The sequence below is a fragment of the Argopecten irradians genome, chromosome 1 (genome assembly GCF_041381155.1).
Source record: "Argopecten irradians isolate NY chromosome 1, Ai_NY, whole genome shotgun sequence".
Lineage (NCBI taxonomy): Eukaryota > Metazoa > Mollusca > Bivalvia > Pectinida > Pectinidae > Argopecten > Argopecten irradians.
Genome location: NC_091134.1, coordinates 11,910,290 through 11,937,796, shown reverse-complemented (window position 1 = coordinate 11,937,796; position 27,507 = coordinate 11,910,290). Strand labels below are relative to the sequence as shown.

Below are 27,507 nucleotides of genomic sequence, written 5' to 3'. Positions count from 1 at the left end.
GTGACCTGAACAGTGACAGATGAAGCAGGGTATTGTCGACTGAACAGTGACAGATGAAGCAGGTTATTGTGACCTGAACAGTGACAGATGAAGCAGGTTATTGTGACCTGAACAGTGACAGATGAAGCAGGTTATTGTCGACCTGAACAGTGACAGATGAAGCAGGGTATTGTGACCTGAACAGTGACAGATGAAGCAGGTTATTGTGACCTGAACAGTGACAGATGAAGCAGGGTATTGTCGACTGAACAGTGACAGATGAAGCAGGTTATTGTGACCTGAACAGTGACAGATGAAGCAGGTTATTGTGACCTGAACAGTGACAGATGAAGCAGGTTATTGTCGACTGAACAGTGACAGATGAAGCAGGTTATTGTGACCTGAACAGTGACAGATGAAGCAGGATATTGGGACCTGAACAGCGACAGATGAAGCAGGTTATTGTGATCTGAACAGTGACAGATGAAGCAGGGTATTGGGACCTGAACAGCGACAGATGAAGCAGGTTATTGTGACCTGAACAGTGACAGATGAAGCAGGGTATTGTCGACTGAACAGTGACAGATGAAGCAGGTTATTGTGACCTGAACAGTGACAGATGAAGCAGGATATTGGGACCTGAACAGCGACAGATGAAGCAGGTTATTGTGATCTGAACAGTGACAGATGAAGCAGGGTATTGGGACCTGAACAGCGACAGATGAAGCAGGTTATTGTGACGTGAACAGTGACAGATGAAGCAGGGTATTGTCGACTGAACAGTGACAGATGAAGCAGGTTATTGTGACCTGAACAGTGACAGATGAAGCAGGGTATTGTCGACTGAACAGTGACAGATGAAGCAGGTTATTGTGACCTGAACAGTGACAAATGAAGCAGGTTAATGTGACCTGAACAGTGACAGATGAAGCAGGTTATTGCGACCTGAACAGTAGATGATGAAGCAGGGTTTTGTGATTTGAGCAGTGATTTCTAGCAGCTGCTAATATAAACAATTATCTGAAATGTCAAAATCGGTATCGTACAAAATTGATGTTTTACTTCTGAATCTGATGCGCCTGTACTTCACAGTCACAGTTTAAATATGCTTCATGGAATTAAAAACTGAACTGAAAATCTAGAAATTTTCCATCATGTAATTAAATACAAGGGATCACCACTTAAAGCAAGACATTTGAAAATGGATTGTGCTACTGAAGCTTGTAACATAAAATTTGATCTGAGCATTGCATCTCAGAAATTGTGACAACTATAAGGAAAATTTCAGAAACACTTACTCGTCCATGGAAACACAAGGGATTTCTAATTAGCAAATACAATGGCTGACGTTCATGACTGATTTGCATTGACGCATGAGGATAATATCATGTCTTCAGTAGGTGTTAGATATTGACAAACATTAAATTTCTAAAGGAGGAGTGCATATTTGGGACCTCTAATAAACCTCTATAAATGACCGATAAGCATTATTTGCTTTATTAACAGATACCAGAGGTTCCAATGTTGCTAGAACCAAATGATATTTTTGAATAATTTATCATGAATAATTATGCATTGACATGTTGAAAATAAAACAAATTGTAAAATATAACTTACTGTTAATGCCAATTATACAAGAATACAATTCATCTGGTGCGAGAAAAAACGAGAAAAAAATTCCAGCAACTACAGGATAATTGAAGTATGGGAGAAATACTTATCGACTGGCTAACTCCTCCTATTCAGTTATCCAGTTATTCAGTTCACCAGGACACTCTACTTTACCTTGGACAAAATCACAGTTAGGTTTTTATCCTTCAAATATAGACTTATCATAAAATTCCCCAATACTTTTTAACTTTTGTGTAACTACACACTCTTGTGATAATATCAGAATTGTAATCATGTCTATGATTATGTAAGCTATCGATGAATTGATAAACCCCTGCACTCTACACTATAAAGGATTTGTGAAATGGTTAATACTGTCATCGGGATTGATAAATATATATGATTAATATGTTAACTAACTTGGAGCGACAGGCATGCACTTAATGAAACATACTATTCCGCCATAAAGCTTATTTTGCATATATACTGGTGCTCTCCTTAGAAATGCCGATATATTCTTTGTGTCTATTCAGTTTTCTAGTAGATCATATCTCCAAGCACCTAATTGTATACGGTTAACTTAAGACTAATTTCCATTTTGCAGTTAATTAAACCTAAAACATAGTCAAGGAACTTTAATTAGGAAGACGTCTGTGGACTAGAAAATCAATATCCCAGACGAAGATATAGCTAAACACTGACTAACCTCGGCAAGCTAGCGTGTTGATGGCGGGCAAATATTGTCGAATACCTACGTTCGTTCGTACATCTATTTTTGTGTTCTCTGATTCAAGGTTAACGCTCGCAGACATCACACAGAGATCTGTTTCTTTGCTTTTGTTATGCCTTTTCAACTTGGTTTTCATTGTTAATGTTTAACCTTTTCTAGGATTTCCATCGTCATCACCCCTACCTTGAGGGTGTAACAACGAAGCAGTAGTTCACGAAAAACCGTATGATTGTCCAGGGTTGGCCATTCATGAATTTCCTTTGACTTTGTCAAAAACTGAATATTCATGAATTTCCCTTGTCGAGGGTTGTTATCATTACTGCGATTAATATTACTGCGCACAATCTGCCTTACCATGCGGTTGACAGAGAAATCTGTGAATATTAATATCTTATTTAGTTTGGTCTTTGTATAACAAAATAAAGCTCAATAGAAAGCATGGTCTATAGCGTGTATGTCATAGTGATGCCATGGCCTGCCATCATATTAACTAGGGATTGTCACCACAGTGTCTAGGGCCTGCCATTATATTTTCTAGGGTCAACCATCGCATTATCTAGGGCCTATCATCATATTGCCTAGGGCCTGCCATCGCAGTGTCTGGGGCCTGCCATCACATTGTCTAGGGCCCACCATCAAATTGTCTGGGGCCTGCCTCCGCAGTGTCTAGGGCCTGCCATCACATTGTCTATGGCTTTCGCGGAGCAGACTACATTTAGTTCTACATTATGATATGTAATTTCATTTAATACGATCATACTACGCCATATCGATGATAATTCAAGAGATTTACTTTTGTGAATTATAGTCGATCAAAAATTCGCGAAAGTAAATCGCACACGAATAAATATTGTTTACAGTATATGTCCCGTTAATAAAGTTGACGATACATATGTAGACCTTGTCTAAATGTTTGGATATCTATTTATAATGATGTATTGTTAATTTAGTTTTTATCGACACTGGTTTTCAATAATGCATAACGCTAACAACTCTTACATATTTAATCTACACGCGTTGTAAATTACCGGTACTACATATGACTTAGATTACACTTAGCGAGCGAATGATTGAAATAATTAATAACATAAGTGACTGATGTAATTTTGAAGTTGTTTTTTTTTTCAAAAAAAAGAACACATTCTTTATTTCCCAGACATAACTATATCATTTGAAGGCTGCCAAGGTTGGGGCCTTGGGGTCAGCCTTCATATATAAATAATGTCCCCTCACAAGGGGGCTCTCACACATCACACATATCTTTCATCGCAATCAAAACATCCTTAGACTTAAATTTACTACATTAGTTTCATTCTATTCTTCCTTTCTAACTACTGTCAGACCTCAAATATGTATGCTTATGAAATCTACTTATGTACACATTCATTCATTCATTCATTCATTCATTCATTCATATTTTTCATATTTGATTAATGTGGTAAACATTGCATTAACCGAAATGAATTTATAATATATTGTAAATCTAGAGTATGAGGGACCCTCCCATGTATGCACTAGAGCGTTTACACCCCCATCCCCCCACACTCAAAAGATGATAATTATCATGCCTATGAATATTCAAAGTTACATATACTTAATAACAACTACAGTTTTCCCTTAAATATGCATGTTTCATAATGGAAAAACCATGTGATAAGTTCCATAGCAGTTGATCATCGTTCATGTTTTTTAACAACTACGGCGCATCTGATTGGTCAACCTCAACATATTTTGATTCCGGTTGACTTCCGGACAACTTTTCATAGCGCATTTTCTCTTTAATAGCTTTATTTTTACTTTATAACAGGTAATTGCTTATTCAACGTATTAAACAACATAACATTGGCTCTCTATTGAGGTACTATAATTTATGGCGGAATGATATCCTTACACATTGTATGGTGGCAATTTTCCCTGAATGAAGACGAGAAATTGTCGTCATGGTATAGATACAGAGCTAAAGTTATTGGATAAACAAGTTCCCCAACGCATGACTGTTGGGTATCATGTTTACTTAAACTCTCGTTAGTTAATTTTCAAATTTTTAAACGTCACACGCTAAAGTTCGTGTCTTTAAAAAATTTAAAAAAAAATAACTAACCGAAGTTTGATAAACATTATAAACAACATTCACTTGTTGGGAATCTCTATATAATAGCATTGTGTTTTGGGCAGTCCCATATCAAGTCAGTTTTGATCGTAGGTAACGTTACGTGTTAGTATTTTTTTCTGGCAATGCAGTCTCAACTTTTAATTTTAAAATAACTGAAAAGTCGACTTTTAAATGGAATGGCTTGTAATCGACAAAACACAAACAAAAGCAAAAAAAAAAAAAAAAAAAAAAAAAAAAAAAAAACACAGAGGTACATCCCATAATACACCTCATCTATTTTGCAACCATTTTTTTCTCAACACGAAAATGAAAGATATCCATTAAGGATCACCAGATATTTTAACATCCGTATATGTAGAATATTAAGTTATTACAACAGCTTTCTTCCTAGAACAATTCCTTAACTCTAAAAGTAGTGTTCAAAATCCCATAGAAACTGCCCACACCCTAATTTTCTTGAAACTTTGCATACCGAAAATGCTTCTAGTTGCCCCTTTAAAATAAGGCTACTTTTTCCTTTGTGATTTTGAAAAGGTCCAAAGGGCCTGAACTCCTGTTAATTTTCAATAAAACTATCTTCAAAATATGCCATATAGGTCATCCATTGTTAAAAAATGTACTTTTTTATTCATTAATCATTTGAGTACATTGTATATATCTTCGTCATTTTTTTCAGATTTTGAACGGAAATGATGTTTGCGGTGTTGGTATTCTTTTGAAAATCAAATGTTATTGTGTTTCGCTCTTTAATCTACATAAATCTAATTTTGAATAGTTTTTATCTAACTATGAGGGAAGGATAATCCTTATTTTTATTTTTTGAGTTTGATTTACTAGCGAAAATACATTTCTTTCAATTTATAATTTGATTTCTATTATTAAGAAAGAAACCATTTGTTTCATCCAAGAGTATTTCTAGTTGTTGGGCTTTTTTGTACTGTAAGGACCAATGCACTAATTTTATAGAATATATGTTAATTTACGAAACTCTATTATTAATTGTTGTTTAATTACGGTAATTATGGTTAATTTTGACTTTAAAATCATATAGGACAAATTTGGTATTTTTCGGAAAATCATAATTTCTCACATTCTAGCCTTTGATAAGCTATTTTTCCGGATTTGATTTTTTTAAAGTATTTGCTATAAGATTATACATATGGCATGTTCTTAAAATGATTTTAAATTGTCGACAATCTCGATAACACGCCAAATGTTGGTGCAAACCCAATACCCTTAATTTCTATTGCGTCAAAATTTTGTCAATTTTTAGGTCATCTGACCCTTCGTCATGTTTCGTCCGTCGTCGTTCGCCGTCCGCCATCCGCCGTGCGTTAACCTTTCACATTTTGAACTTTTTCTACTACTGCATTTTGGCTGAAACTGACATGGTCCCGACAAAGTGTTGTTATTTTTCGGGTCGATCCGAAATCCAAGATGGCCGCAACAGCCGCCATCTTGAAAATACGTTTTGAACTTCTTCTCAAGTTCTAACGGTGCGATTTGGCTGAAACTTGCATGAAATGATCCTGACATGGTCCTGATAAAGTGTTGTTATTTTTCGGATCGATCCGAAATCCAAGATGGCCGCAACAGCCGCCATCTTGAAAACACATTTTGAACTTCTTCTCAAGTTCTAACGGTGCGATTTGACTGAAACATGCATGAAATGATCCTGACATGGTCCCGACAAAGTGTTGTTATTTTCGGGTCGATCCGAAATCCAAGATGGCCACCACAGCCGCCCTCTTGAAAACACATTTTGAGGGACTTCTTCTCAAGATCTACCGGTGCGATTTGGCTGAAACTTGCATGAAATGATCCTGACATGGTCCTGACAAAGTGTTGTTACATCTCTGGTTGATCCCAAATCGAAGTTGGCTACCATGACACTATATCTAATTAATTTCCTATATGATTATTTCCAAGGTAGTCAGATGACCGTTAAGGCCCTTGGACCTCTTGTTGCTTGAAGAATCAATTTGTAGTCAAAAGAGTAAGTAAATATGATCATAAATGGTTATACAACTAAGAATTGTGTACATGTGTCTTTCATTTATTAACAAAAATAATAAAATAAAATATGTTCAAAAGATAGTAACAAGGGGTCCCCTTGACACATATCCAGAGTTTAAAAATGAAAAATAGGTGTAAATCACATATTAAGTAGTAAATGTACCTAGACTTTTAACATTTCAAAATTTGAAAACAAATCGGAGCCTCACCTTTTGACTGTAATGTTCATACCCCCCCCCCCAACCTTTTGACTTATTTAATGTTCATTCTATTACCCAATTCAAAACACCTCTTTTTAAAAGTAATAAAATGGAATGTAGTACAACACGGAACTTTTATAAATAAGTCACTATGAATATTATCTTGTGTCAGCTCAGAAATTCTGCTAACAACTAAAATTCTGACCTCATTCTTGATCCTTTGAAAGATTCTCCAGAATGTCCTTGTAACCTAGGTGATGAAACAACTGAGCATTATTTATTTGTACAGTATGTCCATTATTTAGTGAACTTAAAACAACACTTGAAATTAAGGTGAGTATTCCTACATGTATTATATCTGTTAAAATGCATATCAGAATATATAATTGAAACTGGAAGATTTGTATAGATTTGCAATATATAATCTTATGCTGCTGATAATATGCTTTAATTGTACCAAACCGAATTTGTTCGGAGATGGCTAAAATAGGCTTTGCCTGATGCCAAACCGTTGGCAATTTTTTTGAAGCAATTGAGTTTAATTTTATTAGTTTAACGTCCTATTAACAGCCAGGGTCATGTAAGGACATACCAAGTTTGTTGGTGGAGAAAGCCGGATTATCCGAAAAAACCGCCGATTGGGTCAGTAAACGCCCCACATGGGATTCGAACTCAGAGGTGGAGGGCTTGTGGTAATATGCCGGGACATCTTAACCACTCGGCCACCGCGGCCCCTAATTGCAATTGAAATTCCGCATATAACATTACATTCATTACAGATATCAGAAAAGTATATACATAGAGATTGGAAACTCCTTCTTTGTCTTTGTTGACGGCAGAGTGACCTCCGGTTTATAGGCATTTTTCCTTGGCTAACTATTTAAAGTGTATTCGTTTAAACACGATATCTTTTGCATTCAAAGTTAAGATATTATATCATGGTCTGTTATGACCAGGTTTTTCTGATTAATATGAATTAATTTGATTTTAAAAGCATTTTATTTTTTTGAAATCTATTTATTTATTTATAAGTTAAAGTAATATTTTTTTTCTTTCTAAATCATACTAAAGTCATATCTGAAAATAGGATTTTGTAGCATATCAAAATGATCCTTATCCATTTAACTATTTATGGGTATATCTAAAGACCCCTAGGCGCATACAGAGGTACATCTGCCTATCGTTTAAATATATGTTTTGCAGATATAATCTATATCGCTAACATTTTCTAGAAGCTTTATGTTAAATTGTCTGACAGAGTTGACAGAAAAACGAAGCATGTGTTTTACTATGAGATGTATTTGAAGGGATGGTGTCTTACAGTGTGCGACTCCAGACTTCTATAGACAGCAGTCCTTACTAGTGTTTGTGCACTGCTTCTTGATCATTCTGAAACTTCATTTAACCATTGAGAGAAACACTTCTTGATGAGGAATGTTAAAAACGAGGCCTAAAGAGCCCATATCTGTTAAATTCAGTAATAACAAACACTTCTCTGGTTCAGAACCTGCCACAACAGTTGTTATAAACAAGCTGTCCCATTGAAAAGAGCTTTAAAGCTTATCAGTTTGATATAAAGATGATACATGCATGATATCCATTCAAGTCTAGCCAAATTGATCCCGCTCCTGTGTCCCAATGGGATCAGACCAACAATTTGTACGATTCAAATCACTATATCAAAAGTACATGTATGTTACCTGCAAAATATGAGCAATATTCATTTGTTACTTTCAGCGAAGTCGTTTAAAGCAATATGGCAATATTAACCCCTTTTTTGCCGCTCCCTTAAGTCTTAAGGGGTCTATTTCAAAATTTGTAAAACTTTGAATCTTTGAATATGACATAGGTGAGGTAAAAAGAGGGCATGACAACAATATATCCATTGAAACGTTATAGTTTTAACACCTTAATTGACTACATGTGTTGAACCGCATTCCGTATAGTATATATAAAAGCAATGTATTACTTTGGGTTTGACGCACGCAGAATGTTTACATTTACACACAAGTAGTTTCGTTATCCACCTGATAAAATATTAGAGTTCAAGCAATTTTCGGTCAATGATTATCATATACTACATAGAAAAACATCTGTTTAGCTTATGATGAAGGTACATCTGATTAAGTTCATTTCCAATATTATCGTAGTGCTGTGCTATGTTATCAAAGAAAACACTCTTTATCAAAGTGAAATGCTTATGCAAACTTGAAAATTTAATCTTTTCAAAATATATTTCAAAAACATTTTATAATCCTTATTACTAAGTACTTACTTTTTTGATGAATGAAAAGTGAGTTGCATTAACGTTTCGATTTCAATAATGTGGGACCATTCATAAATCAGAAGGTTCATCAACGTTTGTCATATGGCGACCATATTGAGACTATCTATTCCCGAAGCCTAATGCCATACAGTGAAGGAAGAGAATTGATGCACTGGCATTTGACTCTCTAGACATTTTCTCTTTAACGTTATATATGTAATACTGTGTTAAGGTTTATAACTCGGCCGGCCATATAACACTACCCAATTTCAGAAAAAAGTATGATCATAAATAAACCGTATACGAAATGGCAATGGGAATACTCTCAATCGACAGTCAGATATTTTTTCTTTAATTTGGTATATGATACAATATATATCATGCCGTATAAATGTCACTAGGTATCCAGAAACATCGGAAAACAGACAAATGTCAACTGGTCGGACACTGTGAAACACACTTTAAGGCTCGTATGGGTAGCTCAAAAACCAACAGTTTCATAAGAGTGAAAACGTGGTAGACTACAAACTTACCGGTCAGATAGTTCATGTCTTAATACCATCCATTTGCCAAACGTAACCCTTTGAAATTTCCGATTGAAAAATTAATATCTCTAGCCGCCATGTAACTATGTGTGCAGTATATTTGTTTTCTCGGCATTGATTGGCTCTTGAAATTTAATTGACCAATCAACGCCGAGAAAACAAATGTACTACACACACACTAACATGGCGGCAAGAGCCAAATCAAAATTCAATCGTAAATCCCATATTGAGAAAATGGAAAGTATATAGATATACATTAACATTGTTTCCTATTTAAGTTTCATTCTTATGAAACTGAAGTGTTGACATGCAGTGGTTTTGAGCTACCCATTAGAGCCCTGGCGTGTTTATCGGAGGACACCACAGTGTCAGATCAGTTGAAATCTGGCTGTTTTTTTTTATGTTTCTGGATAACCTAATGACATTTATACTGCATGATTTATATTGTATCTTATTATACCTCAAGTGAGAATCCTGCATTCTGATTGGTCGAGAAATAGTTGGTATTATACAATTGATGCCCCAGTGATGGAGCGACATGACGATTTGACCACCGAGAATTGTTATGTCACTTTTAAATGTTGATTATATTGTATGAAATATAAATAAAAAGTTGCGTGAGTGTAAATATAGAAATTGGGATGGTTATCATAAAAGCGAAATCCAATTACTATAACAGCAACTATACATATTATACATTTACTACTAGCATAATCCAAATATACATGTATCAAGTAATAATTATTTTTCTCTTTCTTTCTGCCTTTCTGATTGGCCTATTCATTTTTTCCATTCCACGATAAAAAAATCCGAGAATGGCGCGGAAACCCGACGTTATCGTGACGTCACAATAGAAACATTGACGTTGCGTATCGATTTGAAAATTAATCCCTTGGAAAAAATCCATGGAATCGTACGTGTAAACGTATTTCATTTTAAAAGTAGCCTGGAAAATTAATTATAAGCATTGACGTCACCATTTTTTTAATTTCATCGGGTTATGAAATAAATTTTGTTTGCAAACTTTTGTGAGAATCCGCTACACGCATTTACACAGTTTGCAAACAAAATTTCTTTCATAACCCGATGAAATTAAAAAATAGTGACTTCAATGTTTAAGAGAGTAATAGTAAAAGACCATAATTAGGGCATGTAAATCAGGACCTTGTCTAAGTCATTGACAAAAGGAGTTCTATATTCATACTAATAATCTACATGTTAAACCTTTATCACCACAGCATCTTCGGGATATCGCTTTCAAACCTCTTTCTCTTTTAAGTTTTCAATTTGGGATATCTAGATGTTATTTAAATCATATTTCACTAACGTCTATGAATCGTGATTGAATAATATTGCATGTGAAGCACGTTCTATCAAATTCATTTTGTTTTTCAAGTGTGAGGCGTAAACACAGAATAAAGTAGGTTATCTTGTAATGGAAGCACCAGATGTTTTATGTAATTATAAGGCAGGTCTACACGCGGAGTTTTTATCTCTAACAGCAGTAGACATTTATAGATATGACATGTACTGTATCTCGATATTACACAAACAAGTAATGTGTATCATTGCAATGGATTATTCTTTAGTAAACATTGGGGTCTGTGTTAGACATACGTTCTAAATGTCAGAACTCTTGTCTCTTGCCAATGCATCTGGGTCGATGGTTCATAGTTTCAGCTTTGGCAGTTGCTTTAGATAATGGTTGGTGATTATCGTTGAATGGTCACAAATGGTGGAAGTAGCGCGTGTATATATATATATATAAATAGCAACTAGATAAAAAATATAACAGACCAAGAACGATGGTGTACACAGTGTATATTGTTTTCTTCTCTACTTAAGGTTACTGTTCAAAGATAACATTGCAATGAAGATATGTTGCTATGAATGTCTCTTGCGGTAGATTTGAGTGGCGTGTTGAATCATTTATTGGTGAATGGAAAAGATATAAAGTATAAATATCCTAGACACAAGTGGTCACATAATATATGTTCTAATGTAATCAGATTAAAAATCATCTGTTTAAGAATCTTGTCGTTGCGCTATCGTATATTGGAATAACTCGACAGTGTTTTGTCGACATCTAAAATTATTAACGATGATGTCACACCTGAATTCCAAAAGGTGACGCGGTTATTGGCTAATTCTGACGATGATCTTACCTTGTCTATTTTTGACACTCTCATATTTGAACGGCTACGAGTGCTATTTCCACCCTCTTTTTTAATAACAAGATGCATCGTTTTAAATGTTTTTGCTAACTTTAACGCTTCATTTATTAAGTTTTCGTATTGCACTTTAAAGCACGCTTGTCAATAGGAAAAATGCTGCTTTCAAAGAAAACAAATACAATTTAATGGAGGAGTGATCAAATTACACTTAAATATAAAAAGAGGAAATACGTTTACTCAAATAGGCAGTGCACACACTTAAAATTGGCGGCCAACTTGGTAGTGTCTTTAATCATTTAATCCATATTAAAACGTGACTTCAAAGAGGAAACCTTACATAATGTAGATAAAAAAATTCCTCAACATTACGATAGTCTTTGTGCACGTTAGTTTGTATAACAACTCGTCTACTTATTACATCGAATGGTAAACATTGCGATACAAAGGTAAGAATTTTTATCGTGAACGGTATCTCTGAGAGCACAAAGGTAAGAATATCCATTGCGAACGGTAATTGAAACTAAAACACGTTACATGTCAAAATATTTACTCCGTAAATTCTATAGTTTTTGATATTAATTGCAAATCTTATTTAACTCAATTAAAGCCAATATCTTCTGAAAACAGTCTATTTGGTTGTGCTTTACGATATTATATTTGATTTTATTGTAATGTTATTACTTTCCAGGACGGAGGACATCGTGTTGCATTCGTATTTTGCATCGCATTTACAAAACGACGTCGTATTACAATGGTATCGCAATCGCTCAGTATTTATGTGCCCTTCATTCAGTCTTCGTATCTGCATCCTTATAAAAATAACACAGATTCGCGTTGGCTTTGGGTTTGGCTCGGGTATAATAGTGTGGCCTACTTTAGGCATCATATTTCCATCGTCTATCACTTCGATCACTTCGATAAAGACTACGTTTGGGACAATTTTCGCCCGAAATTGAAAATTCCATATACAGTACATATGTCCATCGGGTATCAAAATCGGGACAGTGTGACGCGGGCATTATGGGAGAGGCGCTTATCACGACTAAAACGGTAAGTAACTTTTCATAGGAGCATGCTGATGTGTTAAGGAAATAACAATCAGTATAATATCTTACAGTATCTGAGCAAGTGGTGTTTTTTATGATACACGCGTGACATCTGTGACGGTAGTGACTTGGTGTAGAAATACTCGGTCTCAATATAAAGAAACGACGTCTGTACCGCTGTGTCTTGTGACAGTAGTCGACGAGTTTTATGACCATGGTTCGTTAGCACGGCATCAATGGTCTTTTGTTAGATCACTCCTGATATAACCCTGGGAGGCAATCACTTGTCAGCTACAGAAGATATGGTGCGATAGTTATACTATGATTTCTTTAAATTTTTTAATGAAGCGATATAATTCAGAATCGCACAAAATTGTATATTCAATAGATTTTCAGTAAAGCTTCATATCTAACCTCACAACACAAATTAGGCTAATGCTGACAGATATCAGGTATTGGTGTGGTGTGTGGCGATTAGAGAAGGTGTAGTGATGCCTTCTAGGTACAGATACCATTACAGTCGGGCGGTAATCATTACTGGAATTCCGGGAAAGATATAGGCGATGCGTGTCGCTTCAATTTCAGCTAAAGATTAATTTCCATTTCCGACAGCACCCAGGAGTTAATGATCCAGACATTAAAACCAAACCGCTAATTATTTGGAGATATTTTTGCTTGCGAAACTAATCGGTTTGATAGCTAGAAATTAATTGTTTCTTAAACCCTATCACAATTTGTTTTTTGTTCGGAAAATGGAAACTCGTTTTATCTTCATCCTTGAATTAGGCCATGTCTTGACGGGTCTGATAACAAAATCATCGAAAGACATGGCAATGCCACACGAACCCTATTGATGTATGGGCCAAGACGGTTGTTTGATGGTTTAGACAGACGTCTCGTTGTTTCTCTGCAGAATCTTGATTCCCTCATACGCGTTCTGAATTCGTTTGCGTTTCCTTCACTTAGTTTCATTTTCGCTCTGGTTCGGGTTGGTCATTAAAAAAATCTTGAAGCATGTAAACATTTTATAATGGTATACATTGTAACTCATTTATCCCTAAAATTCATAGTGAACTGTCCTAATCTTTGAATTAGAAGAATTCAAATATGTCTCCAGGGTTGAATGAGTTAAAAAAGGGATCACTTTTGAAGTGAAGAGACAGCCCTATAAACAAATGCATGACATGTTCTGCGAAGGTATGTGAATAAACATTATGACTTATTGTAATATTAAAGTTGTATGTGCCGTTATTTTCATACTCGCAAATTAAGTTTTTTCAAATTTGTTATTCATCACTAAACGTTACTAGTTACAGTACTTTCAATGCATTGTTTTTATTTATACAACTAAGAGCTGAAAATGATTTTTATGATTATTATATTTACATCTTTAGTGAAGTGAAATAAGTAGCTACGATCAGGCCATGAAGTTATAGTGTTGTCTACGATTCCATTTCACATTATTGCAGCGTTACAAGTAATTGTTAGATGGACGTGTAAGGATTTTCCATAAAAATGTACAAAGACATAAAAAGGACAATTTTGCAGTACATAATTTCTGTGTTGTATAAGGCATACCTTAATGATGAAAAATTGATATGTCAAAATTTTCGCTCAGGTACGGCACATATAACTTTAAAGATATTGAAGGTAATTGATCAATAACAGATAATAACATGAAATGAATAAATAAGATAAAAAGGGATAACTCCATACCTTGGTTAATGAAAATAAAACATCTGTATGGTGATATAAAATCATGGTTTAGCTTAAACATATTTTATTGTTTAAACAAATGGGATCAGGCAAAGGTCATTGCAACATACAAAAAATGTATCAAACACCTCTTCTACCATAAATGGACTTTATGCATTGATGTACGTGTCCGAAAATACTTTGGTTTATATGATCAGCATATAGCTCGCTACTGCACAGTGAACTTTCAAATACATCAACATTCAAGTTTCTTAACTTATCAAATACAATAATTCTGTCACTCATATCCTCATTACATTGCAAGATAAAACCTTATTACGACAGATACAATTTGAACTGTTGGTAAGGTTTACACAAGATGTAAACAGTTAACTGGCTACCATATATTATCTTAAACATAATGATAAAAATATATTATTTTCTTGAAAATTAACAAATATATTTAAAACAATAAAACAGACTGTATAAATTTACATCATAGTTTATCTTGTTTGATATTATTATTGATATGACAGATTAATCTCAGACGAGTGTTTCAATGTGTTCGACACTTTAAATGAAAGTGTACAGGAACAACGTTACTTGATTAAATACTTAAAAATCGGGGCAAGGTAATTTAAGTTAAATGTCTAATTTTGTTTTCCAATTCAAACTTTAAACAATTTATATAAAATCGGCCATCGCACCTCAATGGTTTGTTTCAGTACTTAAACAATAATACAAAAATTATCGCTCCAATAAATGTGCTATCTACAAGGTCAAGTGCAATACAATGGATGCCAAAATTTAAACGAATTGTTAACTGGGTGCATAGCTAATTTTAAAAAACAAATTAAACTTGAAATAAAAGATTTTACAAAGGATAAATCAGGCAGCACATCGTTGTGATTCATAAGGCAATAATTCTATAACAAATATTTTAAAATCTTATATTTTTATAAGATGCATTTGTAAACAATGGAAATGGAGCATCGCTAATATTTATAAAAAAAACCACAAGATTATATATCATTTAATTGTGACATACATGACATGATAAACACGATAAAAGTATATAACTATGTATCTAAAAGACCAAATTCTATGTATGTTTCCAGTACCTCTTCCTACTCTAGGTTTTACCTCTGGTCTCAGCAATTTTATTACACTTTAAACATTTTTTTTTATAAATTTGAGTTCAACCAGCTGAGGCTTTCACAATTTTTTTTACTTGCTCTAAGTATCAAGATAAACAATAACAATGAGTAATAAAAGACTTCTAGCCAGCCCAAAGCCTGAAAGATGTTACTTAGTAGTAAAGTGACTTACCTCCTCCCCCCCCCCCCAAAAAAAAATGAAAAATGAAAAAAGCCTATCTTCCAACTCTAATTTTTAGTTATGAAACCTGAGACATGCATATAATTTTAGGCCTAATATGCTATTCTTCGTCTATATCAACTTGGTTGTTTCCCGGAGTATATTTTATGCTGTTCTTTGTTTTTATCAAATTGTTTGTTAGCTCGGGGTCTGTTTTTTTGCTGATCTTTGTTTATGTCAAATTGGTTGTTTCTGTTCTCGGTTGGTTTTTTTGCTGTTCTTTGTTTTTATCAAATTGTTTGTTTGTTTGGGGTCTGTTTTTGCTGTTCTTTGTTTTTATCAAATTGTTTGTTTGTTTGGGGTCTGTTTTTGCTGTTCTTTGTTTTTATATCAAGTTGTTTGTTTGTTTGGGGTCTGTTTTATGCTGTTCTTTGTTTTTATCAAATTGTTTGTTTGTTTGGGGTCTGTTTTTGCTGTTCTTTGTTTTTATCAAATTGTTTGTTTGTTTGGGGTCTGTTTTTGCTGTTCTTTATCTGTATTGACTTGGTTGCTTCCTCGGGATCTGTTTTTTTGCAGTTCTTTTCTATATCAACTTGGTTGTTTCCTCGGGGTCTGTTTTTTGCTGCTCTTTGTACTTTTCTCCTTCACTACTGTTCCAGACACCATAACCGAAATACACGATGAATCCTGGATAAAGAAGGATTAATCTGATAATAAATTATTAACTTAACTTCAAATGGGTTTTCGTCAATTAACTACCTGACCAAAGAATTATCACAAAAAAGTCTAAATTATATTGTAAATTATAAACTACCCGAGAAAGAAGAACTCGCGTTATACAGTTATACAACACTAATTTTTGTTCAACAAAGAGCTTTATTGCTCGTTTGGCAGAAATAAGTAAAATGTCTTATGTCATATAACAAACACTTTTCTGGTTTAGAATTTGACACAACAGTGACAAGTAGTGCAATTATGATTTCGACAAATATGAAAATGCCTTGTTGAAATTAGATTTAAAGAAAAATAAGTTGGTCTACATATGACGGATGTCTATTTTGATATGTTTCAGAGATGAATAAATAACAACTGAAATGTATATGGCCAAACTGACCCAGTTTTGACCAGCCCTTTTGCTCCCCACAGAAGTTAGTTCAAATATCGTAAATTCTGGTACTCTCACCCCTTACAAACGCTTCATATAGATGTTCAGCAATTACAATTCTTTACTTTAAAAGTTGTTTTATCAATATAGGCCTCGCACATAAGGCCATTTGTTCAATTTTGCATCCCAATTCCTAGGAATGATACCAAAAAAATGATAATATGCCGGTTTTATCAACATAGGCCTCGCACATAAGGCCGAGAAAGAATTTTATCCATTCATGAGTTAGTGTAAAGAAAAATATTCCCGTTTTCAGAAAGAATTTTATTACAGATTTTAAATAAAACAGATAAAATACAAACATGTTTCCTGTAAAACGTTAAATAGCATCAGTCACCTGAACACCTACCAGGAATGAATATCATTCTTATTTCGAGGTAAGTAGATATGAGCGATACGTATCAAGGTGGAACTGCTGGTTTTCTGTAGGGTGTGTAGTAGCGGGGTGGATAGATAGTGACAACACGTGTGTTTCCTCGGTGATATGTGGTTGCGGTAGGGGCGGGAAAGGATATGGGGTTAACGGTGCATAAGACGTAAGAAGAGATAATGCTGTCAGAGCTAGGAGTAACGAGGCAGTGCTAGGATATAGTCTGCACAGATGGCGTGACCCATCAGTGTAATCATCTCATCATTATCTCCGGCGAAGGACGCCAGGCAGATAATGGTGGCCATTAGTTAATGAGCTCTCGGATATTGAGTCTAATTAAGAAATCTCATTAAAATCATCTTTCATCGTAAGATTTACTTCCATATTACCGTGACTTGTGTAATGTGATAAAATCATAACTAGTGGATTAAATCCCCTGTGACATCAGGAATATTTCGTATCCAGGTAACAGCATTTCCTCCAAAGGTGGTTTTGTATTTTAAATTTTCTTCAGATTTTTATCTTAATAGGCCAATGATGACAAGCAAAATACCAGTATTTTAAGAGGCTTTACACGATGCAAGATAATTATAAATTTTATAATTTAAAATAAAAAAGAAAAAGAAAAAAAAATATAATTTCATGTGGGCTTTGATAGGATTTACATCATTCTATAGTGTGTGTTATTCTCGTATGAACATGGTGATAGGGTGGTGTAGTAGTTAAGCCAATCGCCTTTCATCTAGTCGGCCGGATTGGATACCCGGCACGGGCGTTAAAACGTCAGGGTTCACATACCCGATTACGTAAGTTTTCTCCAGGCACTTCAGTTTCCTCCCACTTTAAGACCCTTCGTTGGCTTTTATTCGGGCCATCGGAAATAATAATAGCTTGTTTTACAATCGATGTGCGTCTTTAGATGAGTGCTACATTTAATCTTGTGTCATTTGCTGGTATTTTATTATTGTAAAACGGCAACAGACAAAGTTGACCTACATGTAAATATCTTTCCGCCGACATCGTATTCTGTCTTAGAGTACGACTACATTACATAAATATGCCTGGTCAGATGAACGCCAAACTATACAGAATAATGTAGAAGAGAAAATATATAAACAAGTTTCCTGTCAATGGTACCACACATGATATCGTTGATAAGTCATGCACGCATAAAAATGAATCTAAAAGAGACATCGGTCTACAAAGAAAATGATGTACATTCAAATAGTACTATTATTTGGAGATAAGAAATGCAAACCATCAAAACAGCCTTGACTAAAATGTTTCTGCTCTGAGACATGTTATAGTCACATAACCTTGCTCGGGATAAAACTAAATGGTAATAGCCATAAGCCTTACGTCAATTAGTGCAACATCGATTTGATTCTCTCCTCGTCAGGAAAAACTGTTACTAGGTAACCGTCGTCCTTTATTTTATCTTTAGATTTACGTAACGGAGAATAATTGTATGATATTCAATCAATGCTCCATTTCGTTACATGGGTAAATAGGACTGATAAATAGTTGAAAAGATGTATGGGTCTTCATGGCCATTTCACAAAGGGCAGATTTAAAGAAACATTTCAAATTCTAGTGTGTTTTTTTTCTTGAAAAGGAACATGCTTTTTTCAACCTAGCTATTTTGATTTACTATTTTTGTTGGAATAAGATTATAAAAACCAGTATTCTGAAGCAAAATTTGAGGACATTTTTTATTTGGAGCCTCGCCAATCAATTCTCTGTGTTGTACGCATGAGGCGGCATGGTGGACGGCGCATGCCGACGAACGGTTCTACATGTAGGTCATCCTGAGAATTTGGGTCAGATGACGTAAAAGTGCACGTTCCTTATCATTGCCTTATCAAATTTTTATCAAAACATGTAACCCGCAGGAAGTTTTGACTAGCTTTTGACATGAAACCGACTTACATTTCAGATCAATTTTAGATCAAGATATATTTCTAAATTATTACAGATCAAATACTTACTACTTATACCAAAGCATTATGGATATAGTACGTGGGTATGTCCAATGTTCGGTGGCGCATATTAAACTGAATTGAACATCCCTAAAAATGTGTGTAATGATTCTTCCATCGTAAAAAGCTATTTCCCCTCATACACATATCGGTAAAAGTTATTTCCCATTTCCTTTAAGACTAGTAGCGATTTAAAGAATTTACCTCTATTTCCCCTATTGGGCCCCGCCCCTCCTCCCCTCGAGGGTTAGAGTCAAAATTTATTCCAACTCTGTTACCCTGCCTTTGGGGGGTCAAAGCCAAACTTTATACAAAATCTGTTCCATTCGGGCCAGGTGAGCTAAAAATGAACAAAATCTAACCTAGTCATACATAACACTGTTTATTTATTGACAAAAATAACATTTTAAAACAGCAGTGAAAACAAACACAATGTAGTACCCGTAAAACATCACATTCCAACTCATTTAAAAGCATTTTTGAATCGGCTACTTTTGAAAAATGCTGGTCGTAATAGGAAACAAATATAAACTGCAATGCACATTACGTGATCTATGGTAAAAGTCACATGGCATTTCAAAGGCACCAAATAATGGATGACAAGAATTCATATGATGTATATGTACTGTGATTTATCAAAATAGAACAACAAACAAACAAAAAATAAGAGGCTCATGGACCTTAACGGTCACCTGAGTTCGGATATATGTAGAATGAAACAAAGACATATAAACACTATATACTGGCCAATTAAGTCGGTCAGTGATTTTATAGATTTGACTTTTTATTCCATGAAGAGTATTTGCTTTCATCACACCTGCGAACTCACAAATATTTTTGAAATTTTAGTCATTTTGAACCTATTTGGCCCCGCCCCTCTGGTCCCCCAGGGGGTCAGCGAGGACCGATATGGATGTTAATATGCTATCTCAGTCAAATAATTCTAATCAGGTTTGACTCATTTCCTATGAAAATTGAGCAAATAATGACCCCTACCCAGGGGGATACGTGAGACCAAAGGGTCATATAAATCACAAGTTTTATAAAACACCTTAAGACCTTTCCATATATAAAAAGTATTTGATTCTGCCATTTCCAGAATTTTAGAAGACGATTTTTGAAATTTTAGACTATTTGACACCTTTTTGGCCCCGCCCTTCTGCCCCAAGGGTGTCTGCCAGGACCAATATGGATATGATGTTAAAATATTATCTCAGGCTAATAATTCTTACCAAGTTTGACTCATTTACTATGAAAATTGATAAAAAAATGCTCATTTCCCTTTTTTCCTTCTATAATTTATAGTAAACTTGACCCCCTCCCCAGGCGAAAATATGAGACCCCAGTGTCATATAATTCACAATTTTTTAAAGGACCTGAGGACTTTTCAAACTATAAAAAGTACTTGATTTTACCATTTTCAGAATTTCAGAAGAAGTTTAAGCCTATTTGATCCCTTTTGGCCCCATCCCTAAAGCCCCTTGGGGTCAGTCATGGGAAATGTGTTAATAGGATTCAAAGGCCATCTCATACTGATAATTCCGACAACATTTGACTCATTTTCTATAACAAATCACCAAATAATGTTAAAAAATGTGTTTTGCCTATATAAACTATAGTAAACTTAACCCCCTCCCCAGGAAATTACGAGAGACCTAAGTTCCAAATAATTCACAATTTTTGTAAAGGACCTTTGGACCTTTCTATCTATGAAGAGTATTTGATTCAACCACATACGTGAGTGGAGGAGAAGATTTTTGAAATTTTAGTCAATTTTACCCCTTTTGAACCCTCGCACAGCCCCCCTGGGGGTGGAGACCATATAATTCATAATATTGATTGGCCTTATGCCTTAGAAGGTTTGTGCAAAAATTCATTGAATTTGCTTCAGACGTTTTGGAAAAGAAGTCGAGAATGTAAATTTATACGGACACACGACGGACGACGACGGACAAAAGGCGATTAGAATAGGTCACTTGAGACTTCGTCTGAGGTGACCTAAAACCGACACAAACTACGTAATTCAGCATCTAAAACAAAACTATAAAGCCTTAATTCAATATACACTGAACAGTGTATGTAAACTTCACACATGTATGAACATTATAGCAAAAATATTGGCCTTATTCATATATAATTACGGACAAAATAGGGTCTTGATATGTTTTAATAGTTTGGTCAATAATTTTCAGATGGTGTGAGCGAATGTTTGAGACGAAAAAAATATATATATAAATTTAAACTTATATATGAAATGAAAATGCAACTTAATCTAAAACTGGTCAAATCAGACCATAATGTAATGTTTAAACATCACCTTTATGCAAAAATATTATGTTGAAACTGATACATTAAAAGTAGTCAAGTCACACAAAGTATGTTTAGTCGACGAGTGGTGGACTCGTGGAACTCCCTTCAAAACTTTGTAGTAGAAGCACCTATCATAAACTCCTTTAAAAACCGACTGAATATTCACTTGAAATCAGTACCATGCAAGTTTTACCACAGTTTTCATATGACAACAATATAGTAAACAATCTAGTAAACAAACCAGCTTACTAAGGTGTCTACGAAGAGGTAACAGATAACGGTAAATCAAGGTAAAAAGGCCGAGGTCCCTCTGCCGTCAGCAAAGACAATGAAGGAGTTTATGCATGTACGTTAAAAATTAGGAATGGAAGATTTAATTGGCCATTTAATTTCTTTCCTTCACGCCTAGTGTTTTCCACACTGCTTAGCCCCTTTAGAACAGTCAATCCATATTGACCCCCTAGAGTCAACTCTTGATGCAATAAATCATATCTCAAATTCCAGAGATCGAATCAAATTGAGCTGACTTCCAATTATACAGTGTCGATGAAGTAGAAATTGTTGACGGACGGGTGCCAAATTACATTTTGAATATAAATAAAATATTGACGCTTAGGGCATTTATAATTATCGCAGTGATTATTGATATAATCCTAGCCATATAACCTAAAACACTACGTATGTTGTCAATGTTGAGGATTTTACATATTAAGGTGCAATCTAAGGCGAATGATTTTTCAAACATATTCGAAATGAAAAAACGGAGCTATATGTCCCTTGTATTATTCAATCAACGACATAAACGGCGACGACGTTTAACTGTTTGACATCATATTCATAAGCTGATTAGATGATTTCTATAAACACATGAAAAATACGAATTCTAGACATTTCGGTAACAAGTCGACTTGGGAGTAACGAAAAGTCTTGGACGTCTTTAAGAACATGTAAAAGGCATTCACAACCGCTTAAATAAATGATAACTAAACAACATAAAGTATCATTAAAGCTGACAATGCAAGTTAAAAGGCATGCATCTGTATCGCTCACCTGGTTTATTTAGTAAAAATTTTCATACAAACTCTTACAATTTGAAATAGCAAAATTTACCCTTTTGGCCCCGCCCTTAGGCCCCCGGAGGTTCAGCCCCACAGCAATCTTTGAATTCCCATCCCGTTAGGATGCTACCATTGCAATATAAGTGCTATCGAATGGTTAGTTTCTGAGAAGAAGTCGTTTTTACGGAAATAGCCAAATTGATCCTTTTCGCCCCACCCTTAGGCCCCCGGAGGGTTAGCCCCCACAATTTGTATAATTTTTAATCCCCACCCTATAAGTATCCAATGCTAAATTTCAGAAAAGAAGACGTTTATATGAAAATAGCTAATAGACACTTTTAGCCCTGCCCCGCAGGCCCCCGGAGGGTCAGCCCCACAGTTTAAAGACGCTAAAAATGCAAAATGAGTGGTATCAAATACTTACTTTTAGAGAACAAGTCGTTTTTATGGAAATAGCCAAATTGACCCTTTTGTATAATTTTGAATCTCCACCCATAAGGATGTTACCAATACAACATGAGTGTTTTCCAATTCTTTGTTTCAGAGAAGTCTTGTATATGAAAACAGACAAATTGACCCCTTTTGGCCCCACCCATCAGGCCCCCCCCCCCCCAGGGATGGGGGTGTTTCAGCTCAACCATTTGTACAAATTTCTTGTTTCAGCCCAACCATTTGTACAAATTTCTGTAAGTACCCCATAAGGGTGCTACAAGTCACGGTATCGCATAAGCTCAACTCAGCTGAAAATAAATAAATATGTTGGTCTGAATCAGACCAATGCTATAAAAGATTAAAACATCAGATCTTCTCGAAACAGCAAAATATTTGGAATCCACATTTAAACCAATATAGAATCATGTTGGCAGAGTCAATAAAATTACCTCTTAAAGACCCATTACTTGATGTACAATATATTACAGAAGCGAGCAAATGTTTATGCAAATGTACAGATTATAAACAAAATGGTCGAATTGGGAATATAATTCTTCATTTCAATAAAAGGGGAGTGATGATGTTAAAACAAATAGAATGCATTCATGAAATAGCACAAAACAATTATAAAATGATGGCAGTTTGGCTAATTATGCAATTATAAAGATTATAATATCACATGGCTTTGTTGAACACAAAACGTGTCACAAACATTGCTATCTCGATTCCCGACTCATATTTTGCAATATCTCTACTTCCTTCACAATATTATTAATTTGCTGTTTCGATTTCATCATTGAATAATACAAATACAAACAATCAGCATTCATATAAAAGAAATATTCCGGAACATGATGGAGATGATCTAGTTTAAAGTTCAATTGCAAAACGAAATTCTACGTATTGGGTGTGTTTTTATTTTGGCATCCAGACTCTTGAAAAAATTGTACAAAGCTATTAAAAAGTCTTATCTGTAAACAAACAAAAAGTCCAAGGGCCTTAACGGTCATCTGACTACCTTGGCAATAGTCAAATAGGAAATTAATTAGATATGGTGTCATGGTAGCCATCTTTGATTTAGGCTGAACCAGAAATGTGCCGAAAAATAACAACACTTGGTCGGGACCATGTCAGAAAAAATTCCAGGTACGTTTGAGCAAAATCGCACTTGAAGAACTGTAGAAGTTCAAAATGTGTTTTTAAGATGGCAGCAAAAGCTGCCATCTTAGACTTCGGATCGACCCAAAAAATGGCAACACTTGATCAAGACCATGTCAGGATAATTTCAGGCAAGTTTCAGCCAAATCGCATCTGTTGAACCTAAGAAGTTCAAAATGTGTTTAAAAGATGGCAGCTTTGGCGGCCATATTGGATTTCTGATCGACCCAAATATAACAATACTTTGTCGGAACCATGTCGGCATCATTTCAGGCAAGTTTCAGTCAAATCGCACCAGTAGAACTTGTAGAACTAAAAGGTTAAAAATGTGTTTTCAAGATTACCTCTGTGGCGGCCATCTTCGCTTTCGGATCGACTCGAAAATAATAACACTTTGTAGGGACAATGCCAGGATCATTTCACGCAAGTTTCAAATGAATTGCACTGGAAGAACTTGAGAAGAAGTTCAATATATGTTTTCAAAATGGTGGCTGTGGCAGCCATGTTAGATTTCGGATCGACCCGAAAAAAAACAATTTGTCGGGACCATGTCAGGATCATTTCATGCAAGTTGCAGCTACATCGCACTGGTAAAACTCTTCGAGGCGTTGCTAATGTTGTAAACGAAACCAAAACTTACTGAGATTTACAAAAACCTTAAGATGTTAACAAACGCTGGAGACAATACAACAAGAATATTTCACTGTATACTTATTGTGAGAATTCTTTTTTACAATGCAGTGCTAATGAGCGCTACAGGTTTCAGTATTGAAGCCGATATGTTATTTTACTGCTGACGGTGAGTTTTCGACTTCAAAATATGTAACATGTTTCTATAGATTGCAAATATCACATTCTGTAGTAAGGGAGACAACTTGATCTTCAGTGGAAGTGTAAATCACAGAAAATTTATATTATGAGTGCTACGAGGTTATCACTGTCACAACGAGGTTATCACTGTTCGCCTCGGGTGACAGTGATGTTCCGAGGGATGACACTAGGCACTGTCACCCTCTAATGCAGGTAGTATTTATTTTATTATACCAAAAGTCTAGTAATAAAACTATTTACAATCTATTGAAACATTTTACTTATTTTAGCAAAAGTCGAAAATTCACCGTCGGCAGTAAAATAACATCAGTTACCATACTGAACTTGGTAGCACTCATTACCATTGCATTGTAAAAATAATACTCACAGCAAGCATATAGTGTAATTTTCTTGCTGTCTTGTCTCCTGCGTTTGTCAAAATTTTAACGTTTTTGTAAATCTCAACGAATTTGTGTTTTGTCCCGTCGTCTGTTTTACAACATTCGCAACGTCACGAAAATGCCTGTAGTCGCATGTCCACCGTTCACCTAATCACCGACGGGATTAATAAAAACCAACATTTAGCGCTTGGACGGTAAGCGAAATTTGTGAACGGAAAGCTCCGTATTTAATTTGAAAAAATTATATTGATCAACAGAATAATTTGGCAAAACTATTACTTAATAGTTCCGGAAAAATTTTGAAGCGTCACAGATTGCGTCGAAAAAAGAAACGAGTGCGCATCTTTTTCGGCGGTTAATATTTTGCATCGTCAAAAAACCCCACTATCACCCGTTGCTAGGGGATTGCTACGAACGTGTCTATTGTCTCCTATTGTTATAATGCTAACTGCTGTGTGATAGTGTGAAATACCAAATATCTCTCGACCAATCAGAATGCAGGATTCTCACTTGAGGTATAATAATATCCCCAAGTGTAGAAAATGTGTATTTTTCATAAACCTCTCAGTGTAAGACGTTTTCATGAGTGGATTTTTCATATCAAACTTAAATACATCAATTTAAAACTAATCACCAGAGATTGGTTATGGCAAACATAAATGTCAAATAGGAAATATCAACAGCATGTCAAAATTAATTTTTAAAAATTTGCTTGTATCAAAAGCAAATATTATATCAGATAAATTTACTTTGATGCTTACAAAACATAATTATTATTATACAATGAATAATAATAAGAGGCACAATGGGCTTTAATGGTCATATGAAATTTTTTTACAAAGGACGAAAAGACAACTTACAGGATTTCATGGTCAAAATTTCAAAAACTGGACCCATCCCAAACCCTACCATGGTTGTGTTCTATGCAAATGTTTAACAGGAGTAGGAATAAAAAGCGAAATTTCAGCAATGTTGCTATTCTTAGCCCCAGGGGTCAGGCCTACTTTGTATGAACGATTTCGCCCAATTATCTCTCACACCAAATACGGAAATAATCCACTCAAGGGTTAAGAAGTAGGATTTTTTAACAAAATTTGAGCAATGTTCCCTAGTTGGGGTCCCGCCCCTCTGCCCCTGGAGGACGAACCAAACTCATTTATGTAAAATATGATTACCCCCTTACCAAGATGTTTAACACTAAAGAAGAGAGTAGGTTTTCAGTCTTATGCATGGCACACGACATTGGACGAAACACAATGACCATAGGTCATTCTGACCGTCGGTCAGATGACCACAAAATCCTAAACAAATGTCAAATCTAGCTAATTTGACACATTGGACAGGTCTTATAACGCAATAGCCAGGTGCCATGATTGTAGCACAAACAGGCTACAATGTATCACAATATGTAATGACAAATGTGTAGCACCACACAAGATCAGTTGACTTTTTGTATATTACAACTTGTAGTTTGAGTTAAACTCCTATCCAACATTGTAATGTATTTGTTTTAATGTAAAACTATTTACCAAATATTTTAAGCATATTCCTACTTCTACTCGATGTTCTCACACTGATGTCTTGTAACGTCCCAGTGCACACATTGATTTGATATATAAGGCCGACCAGCGGTCTAAATGTGTCAATATTAATTACAATCTGAAATCAGCTACACATTGAAATGTATTCGGCTTATTCCACATAAAAATAAACTAAATGCTGCATTCATATTTGGTTTAGACTAGCCACCAGAATATTAAAAACGTCACTAAAATGTGGTTTGATTATTGTTGTCTCTCCTACATGTCTGATCCTTCTAGTTCCAAACTAGAAGGAGATAATCTAGTATTACAGACCTCTGCTGAGAAAGTCTTATCAACAAGAGTATGATGGACAGTCTACATTCATTTATGTATCAGATAATGCTACTTTCTCTACATCCCGTGACCGTCGCACAGTCTCTCCATCAAACAGACTGTCGTCACTTCCAGAGAGAAGACCTGAAGTTGGGGAGGAATTGGATGGGGTGTCGGTGAGGAGGACGTATTCCTCACGTGTCGGCTCCGATCCGGTACTGTGCCATATCCCATAGGAGAAATAAATGAGAAAACCTGGAAATGGAAATATTGGAC

The 27,507-nt window shown here is 35.1% G+C and overlaps 1 protein-coding gene across 1 annotated transcript in view; it reads right to left on the bottom strand.

Moving 5' to 3' along the window:
• Positions 1 to 23,478: 23,478 nt before the first annotated feature.
• Positions 23,479 to 27,507, bottom strand: part of LOC138317659 (high affinity cationic amino acid transporter 1-like) — a 29,379-nt gene continuing 25,350 nt past the window's right edge. The window contains 1 exon segment of the mRNA XM_069259474.1: positions 23,479 to 27,486. Within this exon segment, the coding sequence (XP_069115575.1) occupies positions 27,284 to 27,486 (203 nt within the window). The 3' untranslated portion in view covers positions 23,479 to 27,283.